The sequence below is a fragment of the Monodelphis domestica genome, chromosome 4 (assembly GCF_027887165.1).
Source record: "Monodelphis domestica isolate mMonDom1 chromosome 4, mMonDom1.pri, whole genome shotgun sequence".
Lineage (NCBI taxonomy): Eukaryota > Metazoa > Chordata > Mammalia > Didelphimorphia > Didelphidae > Monodelphis > Monodelphis domestica.
The window spans coordinates 105,338,938-105,358,341 of record NC_077230.1 but is presented as its reverse complement, the minus strand read 5'-3'; the positions used below and the strand labels follow the sequence as shown (position 1 = coordinate 105,358,341).

Here is a 19,404-nt window from a genome sequence, read left to right as displayed (position 1 = left end):
CTGTTTGTAAAGCATTGAAGGGCCTTTGGGCCCTAGCCATATCTTCTAGTAAGGAAAATTAGTATTTTGCAGAGAAAGTAATATTGGATTGTAAGCAATCACTGCTTCATAAAACAAAGAGAAGCAGTAGAAGATAAAACATTTAATGAAAACATAGCTATGAGGAACCCAACCAAAACAAAGTTGAAGAAGGAATCCTTAGAGATGGTATCTACAGATGGCATTTTGCAGGTTCAGAGAACTAGAATATCACAGAACCTTCAAAACAAACTGTTACCATTCTAAAGAATTTGGCCTAACCATCCACGTATAGCTAAGTGGATGAAAAACATCAGATTTCGAGATTATGGTATATCCTTAGATATTCAACCTGTAATGGTAATGCCTGTATATCTTGGACAAAGGACCAGGAGTTGGGCCCAGAACTAAACTGGAGAAACAGGGCAGGCTAAATAAATAGCCTTTGGGGAAACGCAAAGTTCCTTTAAGAGCAACTAGGTGGAACATTAGAAAGCCACATCTCATGTCAGGAAGACCTAAAGCTAAATGCTGCCTCAGACATTTAGTAGCTGTGGAATCTGGACAAATGACTTAATCCTGTTGGCCTCAGTTTCCTCTTTTGTAAAATTAGCTGCAGAAAAAAATGACAAATCACTCCCATATCCTTGCCAAGAAAACCCCAAAATGGGGTCATAAAGAGTCAGATACCACTTAACAAAAACAACAAAGCTTCTTGACTGTTCCTGAATTTTCTCCAGAAACAAAAGGTCCTTTTTTCAATTGGGAAATCCCTACTGAAAAAGCACCTGCTACCCAGGCAGGTGAGCATATGTTCTGAAACTTGTGATTCAGACTTATATTAATATTTTATTTCTGAAAGAATGTATATTAAAGTTACCTAGGCAGAGATGTCAAACTCAAGTAAAATGGGAGTCACTAATGAATATCCATAAAGAATCTTGTGGGCCACATATTGACTTAGTATTAAAAGGCAATGTTATATTTTACTAAATTTTTTGTTAAATAATTCCTAATTAGTTTTGATGTTAAAAGATCACTCTGCTACAAATATGAATAACATGGAAATAGGTTTTGAACAATGATACATGTATACCCAATGGAATTGCTTGTCAGCTTCAGGAGGAGAAAGGAAAGAATAGGGAGGAGGGTCATGAATCATGTAACCATGGAAAAATATTCTAAATTTTTAAAAAAGGAAAAAAATAAAATAAAACATAAAAAATAATAATTCCCAATTACATTTTAATCTGGTTCCTGTTGCACCTGAAGAACTGTGGGCCCCATTGTTTGACATTTATAGCTTAAAGTGCTGTGAAGTTAAACAACTTATCCAGGGTCAGTTTGTATCCCACACAGGACTTGACTGAAGCCTTCCTGTCTCTGAAGCCATCTCTCTATTCTCTATATCATACTGCCTTTGAGTAGTGATACAGTTGGAAAGAAAAAAAAAATCATATAAGAACATCTATTAAAAAAAATACACAGAAGAAAGTTCAGTAATGGAATCCAGACAAGCAGGAAAGTTTTGTTAAATGAATAATAGACTGAAAGTACAGAAAGAGACATACTTCAGACTTGCCAAATATGATGACTGGTTTTGTTTGATGATAGTTGGGGGGGTGGAGTTACTGGGAAACGATGAGGGGAAAAAATGTAGAGTATCAATAAGACATTGAAAATATAAAATAAAAAGTTCAGAAGACACAAATAAATTGTATGATTTAGTTACTCTCTTATTAAAGTTAACATACACTGTAAAAAATAAAGCAAGATATACAACCTTTCCTCTTTTTAATTCCTCTATCTTCAAGTTTGTTGATAAGTTCAGAGGACAATGGCTGAAATTCTGATTTCAAAAGTGAATTGTCTCTACCAAAGCAGTTGATGACTCAGATACCCAAGTGGGGGACAAGGGGAAGTAGGAAGATACTGAATCCCAAACCTTCCTTGGTCTTACCATACTGCCAATGATACTTACCATTTATGCTAAATTCATACTGAAAAACACTTTTTAAATAAAGCTACTTATGAATAGCTGCAAATCCTTTTCCCACTTCATGTAGGGCAAGTCTAAATCAAGCAAAACACTTAAGATCATCTCCCTCAAAAATTCAAAACAAAGAAAAAAAATCTTTCCCAAAGAGAAATATACTACCACCTATTTGCCTAATTTGCCAAAGAAATCAACCCCCCCAAAAAAGACCAAAATATGTGTACACACACACACACACACACACACCCCAATTTCTTTTCTGGTGGCCAAAAATTGAAAACTAAGGATGTTTTTCCATTGAAAAGCACAAAGAGAATATAGGACAGAATGCACTGAATTTTTATATGTACTTAAAAAAGCAAGGCGAACTGCAATTAAAAATTCATTAATTCATAGGCAAGCCTCTCATATTTTTTTTTTGGCCAATTTGTTGAAATGTCAGATTTATAATATAAAATTAAAATTAAAAAATAATTTCAGTGAGGAAGGTTATTGGGACGGGAGAGGGTGAGAAGTCCAGAAAGGCTTTCTATAGATGATGCCTGAGCTGGGTCTGGAAGCAAATAAGTGAGACTATGGATGAGGGATGAAGAGGAAGGGCACAGGCCTGGGAGAGGGCTACTGCCAAGGCCCCGGGAGGGGAGATGGAATGTTCTTCATGAAGAATGGGAGGAAGGTCAGTTTGGCTGACTATAGAGCCCAGGAAAGGATAATAAGGCTGAAAAAGTAGGTTGGGGGCAGCCTGTGAAAGGCGTTTAATGGCAGAAGTGGAGTTTCCGTTTATTCCCGTGTGAAAAGGGGGCCACTCGAGCTGCCCAAGGAGGACAGTGACTGGTGAGGAAGATCGTTTGCCAGGTGGACGGCTAGGAGCAGAAGCAGGGAGGTCAGAGGGAGAAGATGCCCTCGGACGCTGGGGCAAAGGGTTCTCGGTAGAGGTATGCGAGCTGAGACAGATGGGCGACGGTGGAGAGAAAGGAGGCGAGTTCTAAAGGAAGTGGGGCTGGGTAGGAGCAGGGAAAAAAGAAAGGAAGCGCATTTAGTTCGTAGGAATCGTCAGCTCGTTAGATTGCCGCGACGGAAAGGGAGGGAGTGAGCGACGTCACAAAAGGGGCGGTAGTATGCAGATGAGGAGGAGCCTGACGGTAGGGTTGGAGTGGGACTTTGTCTGCGTTCGTGAGGTGTTTTTAGAGAAACTGAGGGCAGCGAATTGCTGGTGTTGTATGAAAAGGCGAGAGTGGTTTGTGAGTTTGAGAACTGCCGTGTGTTGTGTAAGTTGTCATGTGTGAAAGGTGTGTGTGTGTTGAGGGCGTGCGGGCGTGGGCGAAGAGAAAGCATACTTACCTGGCAGGGGTGATTCCATGATCACGAAGGTGGTTTCCCCAGGGCGAGGCTTATCCATTGCACTCCGGATGGGCTGACCCCTGCGATTTCCCCAAATGCGGGAAACTCGACTGCATAATTTGTGGTAGTGGGGGACTGCGTTCGCGCTCTCCCCTGATAACTAGTGACAAAAAAGCAGAATTTTGACATTTCTCATATGGCTTCTCAACACAAGCAACACGCAGAGCTTTCCAAACTATTGATTCCTGAAGTCTTATCTATTTGCTCTTATAATCAATTGGATATCTCTTCTATTTGCAGATTTTCGTTTAGGATCAAGATCTTTTTCTTTCAGCGTTTCTCTCCAGTTCAATTACTAGTTTTTGTCCCTTTTTCCCGTTTTCTGAGATTTCTTGATTGTCCTGCTTTTTATCTGTCTTAGCACCTGTGTTCCTCTGCCTTAGTGACTTAGTTAACTAGGCTGTTTCTCAGGAACGTTCACTGCCAAAGGACACACCACTAGAGAGAAAATAAACGGAGGATTGTACCGGGACAGCTGTCTCTCTTCTAGAGTACTTATAGGTTTTCCACTAGTTGCACTATTGTTGGTTGGAAAAGCATATGCCAAATTTGGGAGGGAGCTGTTTTTCAGTATAGATTTCATTGAGGTACTGTCAAATGGTTCCATTTTTACATATTCAGCAATGACTTTTCAGAACATGGTTGTTTTTTTGTTTGTTTTTTTTTGCAAGGGGAAGATGTCAGAGTTTTCTGCTAGTTTTCCTCTTGGTTATATGTATGCAGATAATCCTTATTTGTTTTCTCTAAATAGTTTTTTTTGGTGGGAGATTTGTTTGCATTTACTCCAATCTCTAGGCCCCTTCTGTATTATTTTTATTCAAATAGTGTTTAATATGCCCAGACTTTCAGGTATTTTAAAAAATTACATTCAGATTCTTTCCATAATTTTGTAAAATCATGAAAGAAGGAAAGGGATCTACTTGTACAAAAATATTTATAGCTGCTCTTTTTGTAGTGGCAAAGAATTGGAAACTGAGGGCATATCCATCAAGTGGGGGAATGGCTGAACACACTGTGGTACATGCTGGTGATGGAATACTATTGTGCTAAAAGGAATAAGCAGGATGATTTCAGAAAAAGCTAGAAAGAGCTACATGAACTGATGCAAAACAAAGTAAATGGAACTGGGAAAACATTGTACACAGTAACGACAATATTGTATGATAATCATTGTGAAAACTTGACTATTCTCAGCAATGCAATAATCTGGGACAATCCTGAAGGACTCATAACAAAGAGTGCTATCCACTTTCAGAAAAAGAACTGCTGGAATTGGACAGATGTAGATGAAAGCATATTTTCTTTCACATGTGTGTATTTATATTCTTATTTGAGAGTTTTGGTTTTGTATGAAGGTGCACCTACAACAATGACCAATATGGAAGTGTGTTTTGTATGATAACATATGTATGGCCCAAATCAAACTGCTTACCATCTCTGAGTGGGGGCAAAGGAGGGAGGGAGAGAGTTTGGATCTCATAATTTCTAAAAATGTATGTTGAAAATTATTGTTACATGTAATTGGGAAAATAAAATATCTTTGAATTAAAAACAAGTACCAGCAATTTTTGAAAGATTTGCTTTGGCCTACCCAACAAAGCAAAGACTTTGTACCCTGTGACAGTTTTTTTTTCTTCTTTAAAGCCTTACCTTCCATCTTAGAATCAATTCTGTATATTAGTTCTAAGGCAAAAGAGTGGTAAGGCCTAGGCAATGAGGGTTAACTGACTTGCCCAGGGTCCCACAGCAAGTGTCTGAGGTCACATTTGAACCCAGGACCTTCCATCTCCATGTTTGGCTCTCTATCCACCTAGCTACTGTAAAGATTAAAATTTAGGGGAAACTGAGGCAGGTAGGAATTAGTTTCTCTCTGCAAGGAGTATTATATTTTTAGAGGTTTATTGAAGATTAAGTATTAAATAAAATACAGGATAAGAAAGCACGTGTCTAGGCCCAGGGGCCTAGACAACCCCACCTACATTATGTAAACCTCAAAATTTCTCAGACTTATGAATGTTATGGGGTTTCCCCCATTGGGGAATCTTCTACTTAAAAAAATTCCCTAGCAGATAGTAAGAATTCTATTTGAATGTGAGGGCTCCTTGCCTTGGGAATATCCCTACTCCACCCTACTTAGGACTGCTTTAGGACAGAGAGCTCCTTGAGAACAATGAAAAGTGCTTTGACCCATGCTTATGGAAAGGACAGGAAGTTCTTTGAGTCATGACTATTTTAAAATTGATACAATGGGATACTAAGTACCTATAAAGGTGGGGCAACTTGTAAACTACTTAAACCTAAAAGGTTTATTCAGAGGTTTTTTCTTAATGAAATTTGTCGACACAGCAGCATTTTTTTCTGACTTACTAAAGAGATTAAAACTACTCAGCTGTGAATTCAAAATGGGCGGTCCTTTAGAAACATCTACAGTGATTGGTAGATGTAAGGACTTAGGGGAGGTGACATAGGAGATTTTGCCCTTAAAAATAAGAGCTCAGAGAAGAGCTAGAAGCTGATTTTGAGGGAGCTCATTTTGAGAAGACTCATTCTGAGGATCTCAATTTCTGACTCTCATTCTGAAGGAGAGCTCCTTGAGGAGCTCCTCTGAGGGGCTCTGTCCCTCTGGGGTAGGAGCTCTGGAGGCTCTTGAGAGCGGCCCTTTGAAACAATCTCTGGCTGGAAGACTCTTTGAGGAAGGATGCTGGCCTGGTGTCATTATAATTCCTTACTTAGACAGGCCTTGTGGTGAGTGCTAAAAAACTGACTGATTTCTCTTTTAAGACTCAGGTCTAGGCCATATTGGCTTGAGGCTCTTCATACTTATTCCTTTCTTACTCTCTCTCTCTTTCTTTGATTACTCATTGTATTGTTAATTAAAATCTCTATAAAACCCAATTGACTTGGGTATTTGAATAATTGGGAATATTTCCCTGGTGACCACCTTATATTTGATTTTAAACCCAAGACACTGTAGTGAAACATATTTCTGAGGTCAAATTTACTCACCCTCTCTTATATCTATCACAATTTATATCTTCCACTATTTTTATCACTACAGTTCAAGACCTCAACCATTTTAAATCTCACAATTATGAAAGGAGCCGCATCTGCTTGCAAGCAGAAACAGGAAAAAGGCCCCAAAAGCCTTTCCAATCAGGTTAAATACCCCTTCTTGATCTCAGCCCAGGTGAGAATTCAGTGATATTACAAAACATTCTGGGAAAGTGGACCAAGGACTTCTGGGGATTGAAGTCTTGGATTCGAGTCCATTTTTACATCACCCACCCCTTCCTGATCTTTGCCCCTCCTGCCCCATTTAACTGTTTCTTAAAAATACATATACATACTGAAATATTAAATTATGTATTTGTTTGAGTCAAAATCATACCTTCTGATATCCCAACAATCCAAAGAACAATGATCAGAGCAACAATTGTAGAACACATATAGTTATGTATGTGATACTGTCAAAAGCAGTCATGCTTTTTATAGGAAATAGTGTTTTATTCAGGTGCTATCCAAAATGTCTCCATTTCTTTTTCCATTAGGCTCATAGCTCCCTTAAACAGAATTATTCCAATGGGGCAAAAGATTTATACTTATAATAATCATAAAGCAATATATCACAGGTATTTCCAAATATTTTAAGACCCTTTGTTCTGAACCCCCAAAGGTCAGAGGAACTGAGAAGCTAAGAAGAGTAGATAATCTGAAAGCAAAGAAAACTAAAAATGCAAGTGTGTGTGCTTTCTTTAAAAAATTAGTTTCGGTAACATCTTTTGTTTGTCCAAAAGTTGGTCAAGTTTTGCAGTGTTAGTCTGCCATTCTCACAAATGTCTTTTAGGAGCTACACTGCCTGCATGGTTGGCAATATGTTAAGTTATGTCTCAAATTATAAACATATACTTTGCTATCAGCTTGAAAGTTCCAGTGAAAAAGGGTTAAAAATGTTTAGTGAGATAAGTGAATACAAATCATCCTACTTACAGGTAAACATGACATTGAAATAGATTTAAAAGTATCAAATAGGGGGAAGCTAGGTAGCTTAGTAGATTGAGAGCCAGACCCAAAGATGGGAGGTCCTAGGTTCAAATCTGGCCTCAGACACTTCCCAGCTGTGTGACCCTGGGCAAGTCACTTGACCCCCATAGCCTAGCCCTTACCACTCTTCTGCCTTGGAGTCAATACACAGTATTGACTCCAAGCTGGAAGGTAAGGGTTTTATTATGTAGCATACCAGGTATGTTAGCATCTGGAAAGTATGGTTGATGTATTGATATTTTATCCTGTATATGCATTTACCAAACACATGGTCAGACCTCTTGATGTTCATTGTGTGGAAAGGGACAGTCCAAAGGACTAGCAAAGGATGGGCAAATTCATGGGCTGGGCCTTGAAGGCCTAGCTGCCTTGGCTCTGAGTACATTCATTTGCAAAGCACAGTTTGGATTAATCTCCACCTCTTTGATCTCGTCATTGTCAATTCAACCAGTGTTAAAACCTATGCCATGTTACCTATTCCTTGATCTCCTCCCAATCCATATTCCTAAAACCTCCAATAAATACTGGGGAACAAGAGCGAAACCTTTCTCTCTTTTTACTTCTCTGGATCCTCAGAGTTCTCTGTCCTGTCTTTCCCTGCTTTCCTGTCGCCCCCATACTTCCTATTTATGCTCAGTCTCCCTTGACTATAGGAAGTATTAAGGATTTGGTGCTCCCCACCTATTCTCTTATTCCTCTTATTTCCTCAGCGTTCACGTTACTCCCCATGTGTTTGAACCTGCTGTCTTTGAGTCTGTATTATTCTCCCATTTCTTTAGTCTCCCTTCTCCATCTCAGGTTATTACCCACAGATGAATAATATAGGACTCCCATGGGGGGGTCACTATATATTTTTTTAAAAGTATAAAATAAATAAACTTGATAAAACTATACAGTACCTCTAATTTACTCCAATTTTTAACTAGAGAAAAATAGAATATAACACATTTCCCCCCTTCAAAGACAAGAAAAATGAGGCAAGAAGTCAGAGCTAAGAGAAACAGAAACTGCCCAAGGGGCTAGAAATGGCATTTATTCCTTTTGGTCCTTATGCCAGCAATTCCTACAACTATGGCACATATTTCTTATTGGACTGTTTTATTGTTTGTTTTTCTGTCATTCAGGGCTTTTCATGAATAGCCATAACATTGTACTGTTGTTAACGGAGGCGCTATCAAGGCCTTTACAAATATATTTCACTATGAGATGTACACCTTTTAGATCTCATACAGATCTATTGCCTTTTCAATATCCTTAATTTTAAAAATGATGAGCACCTTGAGGGCAGCGCTAAATTCAGATGCTAAACTGACTAGCTGCCAGTATGGTCTGGAGTGTCTTTCAGAGCTGCTTATAATGTAGCTGTCCCATTCCCTTGTTCCAGGCAGAAGCCCCTTTTGGCCTAGCCCTCAAACTCTCCTTCCCTGAACCTGTTCTCCTTTTCATCCACATCTGTCTTCCAGAACTGAGTAGACAATGTTTGACACCCCCAAATCAGAAAAGGCTTGAATTATTCTCCATTGTGGTCCCTCCTGCAGCTGCTGCCAATCAGACCTCCAGACTTATACTTCTACCCTTAGTAACAACTGTTGAGATCATGGCCTTCTGTTCTCTTGGAGTCTTTACTTGTCTTTATTGCTCTGGGCTGTCACTTACTCTGTGACTTCCTTAAAAACTAAGGCAATAGAGATTGATTACGTGTTCATATGGGTATATGATTTGGGGTTTGGGTTTCAAAAGATTATTATAAAAATGAAAAATATGAAAATAGATATCGAGTAATAATACATATATAACCCAATGGAATTGCTTGTCAGCTCCAGGAGCAGGGAAGGAGAAAAAATGAATCCTGTAACTACGGAAAAAATGTTTTCAAAAAATAAATGAATTTTTAAAAAGGTAATATCAAACCCTGGTCTTTAGTGCCTGCTCAATATTCTGCCCATTCGGATTCATTAAGAGCAAGAAGCATTTATGGAGTATCTACCATAATGTCTAGAATTCCAGAGGAAATCTCCAAATAAAGAGGTAAATGCCCCCCCCCACACACAAAATCACTATTTTCCCCTATCAGACCAATATCTAGTAAAACATTTGTATTTCCTTCTGTACTCTTCACAGTCTACCTTGTATCGCCATTATATGTGGGTGTGTGCAGTGGTACTCTATTTAAAAAGTCACATATTATACAGTTACATATTCTAAAAGTCTTTGAAGGAAAGAATGTCTTATTTATCTCTTGTCTACCCCACCTACCATGTGTGCCCTTTGTCTGACACTCTCCGCCCAGGGTCCATACTTCATGGTGTTTTGCTGCATTAAATAGAATTACGATATACTGTCAGATGCTGAGATGTGCCGGTTGGTTTTACTACCCGATTAAAAAGTCATTACACAGGCTGGCTTACTGAGTTTGGGGGGTGGAAGAGTGGAAATTTTTGAGAAATAAAATGTGTACAAAACCAAAAGGCTGTGCTAACACACTTGCTGTTTGGGGGAAACTGTGTCCTCGCTTGGTCTCTAGGAATGCTGCAAGGGGAAGGGGTGTTCTTAGAGGATGGGTCACTGAGCTCCCAACTCAGTAGGTTTCAAGGAGAGAGAGCTTTCATTCTCTTCTTCTTCTCCCTTTAAGCTTGGATCTCTCTGGGCCTTCCTGTGGTGGTAATGGGGGAGAGGGAAGTGCATCTCGCCTCACCCCACTCCACTACCTGCTATTAGAGTAGCAGCTTCTACTGGATGGCTTTCCATCCAGGCTCTGCCCAGTTGAGCCTGAACCCTGGGCATTGGCCTCTTCTGCCTCTGGCCTGGATGTCTCTTTTAGCAAGATCAAGTGAAGGAGGATGTAATATGAGGAGGGAGAATGGAGTCTCCCCACTGAGCCAGGACCAGAGTGAGGTGAAGATGAAATGAAGTCAAGGGTAGAGAGAAAGGGGATCGGTTGGTTTGCCCTCTCTCCTCTCCCTGGCAAACCCCACTCTGGTTGCCTTCAGGATCTCAAACTTCTGTTCCCTCAGAGACTTGCTGAAATGATGTATAAGACAGACAGCTTCTCCCTCTCTGAGGAGAGAAGTGTAACTTCCCTCCCCCCAAACTTCAAGTCTCAAGCAGGCACGTGATCTTATGAACTGCTATTTATTCTAAGGGAACAAATGAAGGGTTGGGCAATTGAATTGAGGAATGAGGTATTGGGAAAGAGGGAGTGGGAGGTCCCTAAAAGTAACTGAACCCCTTCTCCCCAAAGTCTGGCAGGGTCAGGCTTTGCCTGCCTGACCCTCTGGGGTCAGTTGTGAAGATGTCCTGACTTTCTAGCTGCTCTAGCTGTTGTAACCTGTTCAAGGACTTTCAGGGGATTTAGAGGAGATCTTATGGTGAATGGCTTTTAGCAAAGTCTCATTCACTCTGCTTGTCTTCACGGGATACTGGGTCAGAAGCCACAAGAGAATGGTGCTGGCTCAGAGATTTGCTCAGGTCAACCTTCCTGGTGAGCTTCCCACAGAGGAGTCCTCTCCAACTGTCCAGATTCTCTCACTTCCTCTGTTCTTTTGTTAGGACTCTCTCCTTCCTGCCCTTCCCCAGCTCAAATTGGTCCCCAGAATGATGGATCTACTTGTCTTCTTCCTCTAACATATTCCTCTCTTACAAGGATTATGAGTAATATTACCTCATAAAATAGAGTGGTGTAATATAAAACAGATTTAAGGAAAACATCAGAGACCCACCCAAAACCAAAGTTGAAAAAGGAACACATTGTGCTACTTCCAACCCCTAGAATATCACAGAACCTCCTAAACAAGATTCAAAAGATTTTGTTTTGGCCATCCATGTGTGCAAAACTAACTGCATGAAAAACTTCTATTGTCAGATTACAGTATATTCTTAGATACTCAGTTTGTAATAGTTGTCCTTCAGTTTACAAAAATATTAGCTTAAAACTGCACTAAAACTTTTGGGTTGTATATATGTATTCATCTTAGACAGACACTGCAAACAAACAATGTACTTAGTCTAGACCTAAACAAGAGGAAGAGACCCAGGCAGATAGCCTTTGGGAAATTGAAAAGCATCTTTAATGGCCTCAGACTTCCTCCAGGAACAGAGGTTCAACTTTTCCATTGTGTGAATTTTAAAACTATTCCACCCCAATGTCCTCTCTCCTGGGAAAGAGGAAGAGACAATTGTACGAAAACTTTACCTATACAGATTAGCACTTGGTCAACAGCACTCAGAGGCAGAATTTGAACTCCTGTTTTCCAGTTTTCAGATCCTTTATACTAGGATGCCTTGGGGTGATGATAGTAATGGAAAACAGAAAAGAAGAAAAGAGCATCAACTAAACAGAAACACACAGAAGATAGTTTGGAAGGTAGAAGAGATTAGCAAGGCTGTTTGCTAATTTGTTAAATGTACTATGTACTTTAAAACCCCCAATCTAAACCTAAAGTTAAATCCACATTTTCACATGCAATTCTCTTTTCCTGTTCTTTTGTAAATAGAAATGCTCATTGTAAAGTGTATTTTTTAAAAAACCCAATAACATCATCTCCAAGCTCTTGGAAGAAGGAACTGGAGGTATAGAATGAGAAATATTTATTTGTTTTAAAAGGGAGGTTTCTAGAATAATAGAAACAATAACAAAGGCATTAATAAAACAAAAATATGTAGAACAAAACAAAAAAGATCAGGAGACCCAAATAGTGTAATTTAATTACTTAATTTAATTAAGTTACTATTAAATTACTGTTTAATTTGAGGGATAGCTGGGTGGCTCAGTGGATTGAGAGCCAGGCCCAGACAGGAGATCCTGGGTTCAAATTTGACCTCAGACACTTCCTGGCTCTGTGACCCTGGGCCATAAATCCCCCATTGCCTAACCCTTACCAATTTTCTGCCTTAGAATCAATACACAGTATTGTAAGGTAAGGACATAACATTTTTTAAATTTTAAACAATAATTTCTACAATTTCTTTTGCAGCTAGGGATGGTTGAACTCAAAGCTTTCTTGGCGTAGAAGTCATTTCTCTAGGCACTATGCTGCCTCTAACACTTACCACCCCTATTAAATTCATAATGGGAAAAAAACTGTTTTAAACAAAGCAATTTACAAAGGAAATTTGTTTGTGAAAAGTTACAGGAAATATGCTGTTCATCCTATAAAGATTGTGTCTAAGACAAGCAAAACATTTGAATAAGAACTCCCCTCTTTATATCACAAGCTCCAAAAGAAAAAACAAAAAAACCCTCCCCAAAGAAAAATGCTCATACCTTTCATCTACTTTTTTCAAATTCATTTACTTTTTTCAAAAACAACTAACACTTATAGAGCCCTTACTATGTGCTAGACACTGCATTTGGTGGCTTACAATTATTATCTCTTTTGATCATATGCACAACTCTATCCCACTCCACAAAGAAATCAAACCAAGAAGAAAAGGACACCTATATACATCAATATTTTATTACTACTCTTTTCCTGAGAGCCCAAAAGTTGGAAAATAAGAGTGTTTTCCCATTGGGGAATGCCTAGATACCCAGTGGTATGTGAATGAATATTATTGTGCCCTAAGAAATGATGAAATTGAAAATTTCATAGGGAAGTGGCAGACCTTTAGGAATTGATGCTGAGTGAAATGAGAACTAGAACAAACTAGAACAATTTTCACAATGATATAACAATGAAAAACAATATAGAAAAGCTTAAGCAATTAATTTCAAAACTAATATAGAAAGACCTATGAAAAGAAAAATAAGTAGAATCAAGAAAACAATTATATACTGCTAAAGAATCAAGGTTTGAAGAATAACTTGTTAATGTCTACCTCCAGAGAAAGAGCTGATAAAATATGAGTACAAAAGACAATTTATAAACTCATACTCTTTTTGTGAACTAATACCTTCTGTAGTGCAGGGTGGGAAGGGATGGAGGAAGATACCTGGGCATTTTGATGTAACAAAGAAAATTTAGGAAAAAAAAGAAAGAAAAAAGCTTGAGAAGTCTGAGCAAGGAAGGAGAGACCACAAGTCCCTAAGAATAAAGATGAAACAGACCTCACAGAGGGATGAAATTAAGATGCAGAAAAAGACAAACATTTTCAGTCATGGTAGAGGTAAGAATTGTTTTTCTGGACTATATGGATAAGTATTGAGGGTTGGGTTTATTTGGGGGGTACAAAAAATAAAGTGAGGTTTGCAAGAGGGCCAGTTTAACAAAACTCATCAACTGTAAAGAACAAATATTAACTGATTGAATTGATTTTTCAAAATTATCACAGTGCTTGCCTCACAGTAGGTATTTAACAACTGCTTGCTAACTTGGCTTTTTTAAAAGACCACCAGGGCATTTGGGTGGCTCATTGGATAGTCAGGCTTGGGGACAGGAGGTTCAAATCAGACCTCAGATTTTTCCCAGCTGTGTGACCTTCCACAAGTCACTTAGCCCCCAAAGCCTAGGCATATGATGGCAAACGTATGGGCATCCATGCCAAAAAGGGACCACAGAACCCTCTCTGTGAGCACACACCTACGGTCACCTGCCAGAGTTCCTTAGAAGAAAGCAGGAGGAAACGAGAGCAGAGCTGTTTCCCTCCTCCTTTACATGCACCAGAGGACATTCCTCACTTCACCGGCCCCTCTGCCCAGCAGCCTCGTGGAAGCAATTCCTCCCTCCACTATCTGGGGTTGGAGAGATGTAGGAGGGGGAAGGGGCGGAGCACTCGGTCTGGGGTGAGGGTGGGGAGGCAGCTCTGCCCTCCATCTCTTAAAGGTTCCATATCACTAGCCTAGGCTTTATTCCTCTTCGGCTTTGGAATCAGTAGTTGGTATTCACTCTAAAACAAGTTAAGGTTAAAACTTTCCACAAAAAAAAAAAAGCACCAAGCGAGGAGATCCCGCCACTTTCGGTCCCTACGGGGTTGGGGCCTCTCAACCACGTATTCCCCCGATCGAGGATTGAACTGATGGCACACATTTTTAAACCCTCAACCGGAGTCAACATTTACAACCAAACTTGTTTAAATGAACATCACCATGGCGACAAAGGAGCAGACAGCAACAAACTGTCGTAAATCGCCAAAAGCCGGCCCTCGTCGGCAACCACAGCCCCGCAAGCCGGCGGTAAATCACTGCTCAACACCCCAACAGCACATTCGCGCCCAAAAAGGCCGCCGCCAAAGAGCGGCGCTTTCCGATCACTTCGGCACTTTCGTCAGGAGTTACCAGGTCTTCCGGCTAACCCAGCTCGCTTGGCCTCCTGGGTACCTTCCCCTTCCGCTTCCGCTTCGAGCGAGCCAATAGAACGGCGTCCCCGTGCCTTCGGCCCTTCCTCCCCGGGAGTCTCGTGCGTCCGGTCGCCTCGCTCCCGGCTCCGGCAGCTTTTTCTCTCAGAACTTTGTCCGTCTCCTCCCGTGTCCTTCCCGGCGCCGAAAAGTCGACGAGAAGCGCGGCCCCGCGAGAAGCCGACTCGAGGAACCCCCTCCCGCGCCCGGTGCCGCCGCAGCCGCCATCATGGTGAACGTGCCCAAGACCCGGCGCACCTTCTGCAAGAAGTGCGGGAAGCATCAGCCGCATAAGGTGACGCAGTACAAGAAGGGCAAGGACTCTCTGTACGCGCAGGGCAAGCGTCGCTACGACCGCAAGCAGAGCGGCTACGGCGGCCAGACCAAGCCCATCTTCCGCAAGAAGGCCAAGACCACCAAGAAGATCGTGCTGAGACTGGAGTGCGTGGAGCCCAACTGCAGGTCCAAGAGAATGCTGGCCATCAAGCGCTGCAAGCACTTCGAGCTGGGAGGAGACAAGAAGCGGAAGGGACAAGTGATCCAGTTCTGAGTTGCTGTTGCTGCCGCTGCCGGTGCCGGCGCCTTGACTTCCCGGGAGAGAAACAATTAAACGTTCTGAAGTTTCCAGCATTTCCGTGCTTCCGTCTCGTGTTTGCTTTGGGGGGGTGAGGGGGAGGCGGAGGAGTGGACAGGGAAGGGACGGCGGGAAGCAGAGGGCTGAGCTTGGAGGGACCCGCGGGCCCTTGAGGTGGGAAGAGACTAAGGATGCTTGCCCCCGGGAGGGAATGGGTGTGAGAGGTCCCCAAAGTCGGGAGCCACGAGTCCTGGCATCAGATGCGGGGTAATGGATATGGGTGATATCATGAGGGGAGGTACCCTGTAGTGATGAGGGTCAGAGTTGGGGGGAGAGGGGATGGCACAGTTTGGAAAGAAAGGCAAAAAAAACACGTGGAATTTGAAGATGTCGGGATATTCAATATCTTGTCTAAAGGCAGGTCAGTGGAAGGAGACTGGGCTGCATGTATAGTTGGGGGACTGGCTGGTGCAGGTCCTTCGGGAGCATAGATAATAACTGGATCCTTGGGGACTGATAAGGTGCCACATGGAAGCCTGGAGAACATGCATCGTTGATGGGTTTGACCTGAATTGATAGTCTGCCGAGGGTTATAAAGAAAAGCAATCAGAAGTAAAAGGGGCGTCTATCTAAGTGGCTCAGTGAATTGAGAGCCAGGCCTAAAGTAGGGACGTCCTGGGTACAAATCTGTCTTCAGACACTTTCTAGCTGTATGACTGGGCAAGTTGATTAACCTCCATTGGCTTGCTCTAGCTCCTACCACTTGCAATTTGTAGTATTGATTCTAACCTGGAGTAAGGTTTAAAAAGATAGACATAGAGTATTGATGATGCAGAGTAGCAAGCTTAATGAGATCTTACAGCACTGTGGAAGTTGTCCCAAGAATAAATTTCCTGAGGCATAATGGAGAAATCAAAGAAATCCCAATGTGGTAAGTAACAGATTGTGCATGGGTGGTGGGTTGAGAGAGTGTGGTTCCCTGATACTATAAACATGGGGGGTAAGGGTCAAAAATAACACTGAATTATGTTTTGAACCTGTGGAGTTTGAGCTGTCTGTCCAGTTTAAGATGTTCAAGGGGCGGTTAATAGGAGATTGGATCTTGGGAGAAACCAGGCCTGGAGATCATATGCATACTGTTGCTAATGGAACTGATGGGAGCTGATGAGGTCTTTTAGTGAGAGAGAAAAGAGAAGAGGTCCCAAGACTTAGTTTTGGAGGACAAAATAGTCAGTGGGTGTGACCTGTATGTAGATCCAGAAAGAACAATTAGACATAGCTGGACAGAGCCCTGTCAAGGAAAACCTATATAGGAGTTTTCCAATTGAAAGATAATATTAAAGACTACAGAGAGATCAAGAAGGTTGAAGATTTAAAAAAAAACCACTTTAGGTTCAGCAATTAAGAGATCATAGGTAAGTTTGCAGACTGCTGTTTCTGTTGAATAATTAGGGGTTTAGAAGAGAAAGGAAATGGAGGCATAGAGTTTAGACAGCTTTTTCAAGTTTATCAACAAAGGGAGGAGGGGGCAAGAGGAGAGATGTAAAACTATTGGGAATAGTCACATCAGGGCCCTTACAGAATGTGGGGAGACTTGGCTGTGTTTCTAAGAAGGAGAAAAGCTAGTAAACTGACAGGGAACAATAGCAATAATAGAAGGCAGTCTACTGGGAAAAACAGGCTGGAATTTCTTCTCCTGAGACAGGGATGAAGGGGATGGTGGGACATAGGAATAGCATTTCCCTGAAGCCTTTCATCCCACCCACAACTTGAAAAGTCTTGTCAAAAAAAAAAAAAGACAAAGCTGCCACTGGAACCTGATTGGCCTATGTGGTAAGACCAGGGTTTTTTCCTCTGATAACTGCTTCTTTCATCCTACTGGCAACACTGGGAAGCCTAAAGGAAAATAAAGCTCCCCAGGAGACCCAATGATCCATTTCCTTGACATAGCTTCCTGGTAATAAAGGCATAAAAAGCCCTAGCAATATTGAGTCTAGATTTGCCAGGTGCCCAGGACCATCCTTCTCATCAGGTGCATTTTCATATACAGATGAAGGATGCCATGTACAGAAGCTAAGAGCTAGTGTATCCTTGCTATATTAGGGCAAAGCGAATTGTTGAATGATTTGAGCTCCTCATTTCGTCCCTACTTCAAACCTGAGTTGAGTGCTTGTATCAGGTATGCCTCCAACTCAGGCATCCATTATCCTCTAGCAGTGATGGTGAACCTTTTAGAGATGGAATGCTTCTCCCCCCACTCCATGCCATGCCCCTCCCCCCTTGCCCCATGCAGGAGAGGGAAGAAGCTCTTCCATTGGGCTGCTGGATGGTGGTGGGTGAAGTGAGGAATGCCTTCAGGTATGGTAGATAGGAGGAGGGGAATAGCTTTACCAGGGTCCCTCTGCCTTTCTAGTAATGAACTCAGGTGGGGGGAGTGGGGGGGGGGAAGGAGGGTGGCTGAATGCCCACAGAGAGGGCCATTGTTCTCCATTACTGTCCTATAGGTATGTAATTGATTGATAGCATCCTTCTTGGTTAGCCCGTGTGTATAATTTGACTATCCTTATTAGATTACATCTTGTTGAGGAAAAAAAGGCAAAGACCTAATTAAATGAGTGTATGTTAGGCACTGCAGATAATTAGATTAAATCATTTTCTTAGCCATTGTTGAGTAACTGAATGTGCCAGAGACCTAAAACCACAATTCCAGCTATTTTTCCACAAGGATATGAGAATCTTTTAAATTTAATTTGAAAATTGTTAGCAAAAATGACAAACCACTCCATTAGCTTTGTCAAGAAAACTCCAAATGGGATTAGGAAGAGTTGGACACAATTGAAATAACTGAACAACAAAAGGAAAAAACTTCCCATTCTCTGTGGAGGAAAGAGGTTATTTCCCTAACTGGAGCTTTGAGCTTTAAAAACATGGCACTTTTTATCTCAGTGAGGTCTGAAAAATATCTAAACTTTCAGAAATCCTGGGATTTTATTTTGGCCCACAATAGAGATTCTGATAATTGACAAAAATGAAGGTCTTGTATCTGGCTCTGAAAAAGCAATTTTCTATTTTCCTGTTGTTGGGGAATCAGAAATTTAAGTTTTTAATCTGGGTTCTAGATGAGTTAATGCCCCGAATGCCAAATTACATGGTTTGTTCAGACTTTTAAAGAGTACCTATGTACTAAATCATTGCCTTTTTTTTTAAACCTTTACTTTGGTATTGTCTATTGTGTTAACCTGAGTTTTTGTTCCTGTTTAACATAGCCTTTTTAAATTACAGTTTTATTTTTAATTTTTTAATGTTCATTAAAAGGATTTTGTGCTGGATCTCACAGTTGTTGGTAAGTGGTCAAGAGAGATCTCAAACTCCAATCTGCTCATTTTAAGGCCAGTGCTCTGCCCACTGCACCATAGAGCCTCACTACAATCTCCCCTTGATGTCAGGGGGTTCTATAGAGACAGAATCTCCCAGAAATGTGTCCAGTATTGTTCTGTTTCTTGATCTACATGCCAGGGAAAACAAGAAACATCTAACTTGATGGTGAAACATCCCAATATCTCCAAAAGAGAATTAATAGTCCTTGACTGGCAACCAAAAACTTCTAGGAAAACATGTTCCAAGAATGGGAAGGAAGAGCTGTGGAGGGAATGAGGCTGTTCATCCCAGAGAAGGAAAGGCGAGGAGATGGCTTAAACAGTCATTGAATCTCTTAAGATTCCTCATGAGGACTTTACTAAAGTTGCTTTTCCCCCTCCTCCATGAGTACTTAAATTCCAAGAGAGTTCAGTTAAACTAAAGACTGTACGTTTGTTTGAATTACTGCATTAAAAAGAAAATTGTGGAAACTCTCAAAAAAAAAAAACAAACTTTACTTTGTCTTAGTAACAACTCTAAGACAAAAAGGCAAAGACAGAGTTAAGTGACTAGCCCACAGGAACACAGCTAGAACTGTTTGAGACCAGATTGGAAACCAGGACCTCTCTACTCCAGGTGTGGCTTTCTATCCACTGAGCCACCTAGCTGCCCATAATCTCACTGACTTTTAATTAATCTTCAGATTTTTATATTAGTGTAAAATAGAGGTGTCAAACATGCATTC

General features: G+C 41.0%; 1 protein-coding gene and 1 non-coding gene across 2 annotated transcripts; both read left to right on the top strand.

Annotated features, from left to right (window-relative positions):
* Positions 1-3,347: 3,347 nt before the first annotated feature.
* Positions 3,348-3,511, top strand: LOC130454220 (U1 spliceosomal RNA). Its single transcript, XR_008911891.1, has one exon. It is a non-coding gene; the product is annotated as a U1 spliceosomal RNA (small nuclear RNA).
* Positions 3,512-14,709: 11,198 nt separating this feature from the next.
* Positions 14,710-15,358, top strand: LOC100018015 (60S ribosomal protein L36a). The gene has a single exon (XM_001365933.4). It carries the CDS (start codon positions 14,958-14,960, stop codon positions 15,276-15,278), a length of 321 nt encoding a protein of 106 aa, XP_001365970.1. The 5' UTR covers positions 14,710-14,957; the 3' UTR covers positions 15,279-15,358.
* The last annotated feature ends 4,046 nt before the right edge of the window (positions 15,359-19,404 follow it).

What these genes read in the sequence shown, in the direction of transcription:
- LOC100018015 (XM_001365933.4), top strand. Translation starts at nt 14,958, where the DNA reads ATGGTGAACGTGCCCAAGACCCGGCGCACCTTCTGCAAGAAGTGCGGG.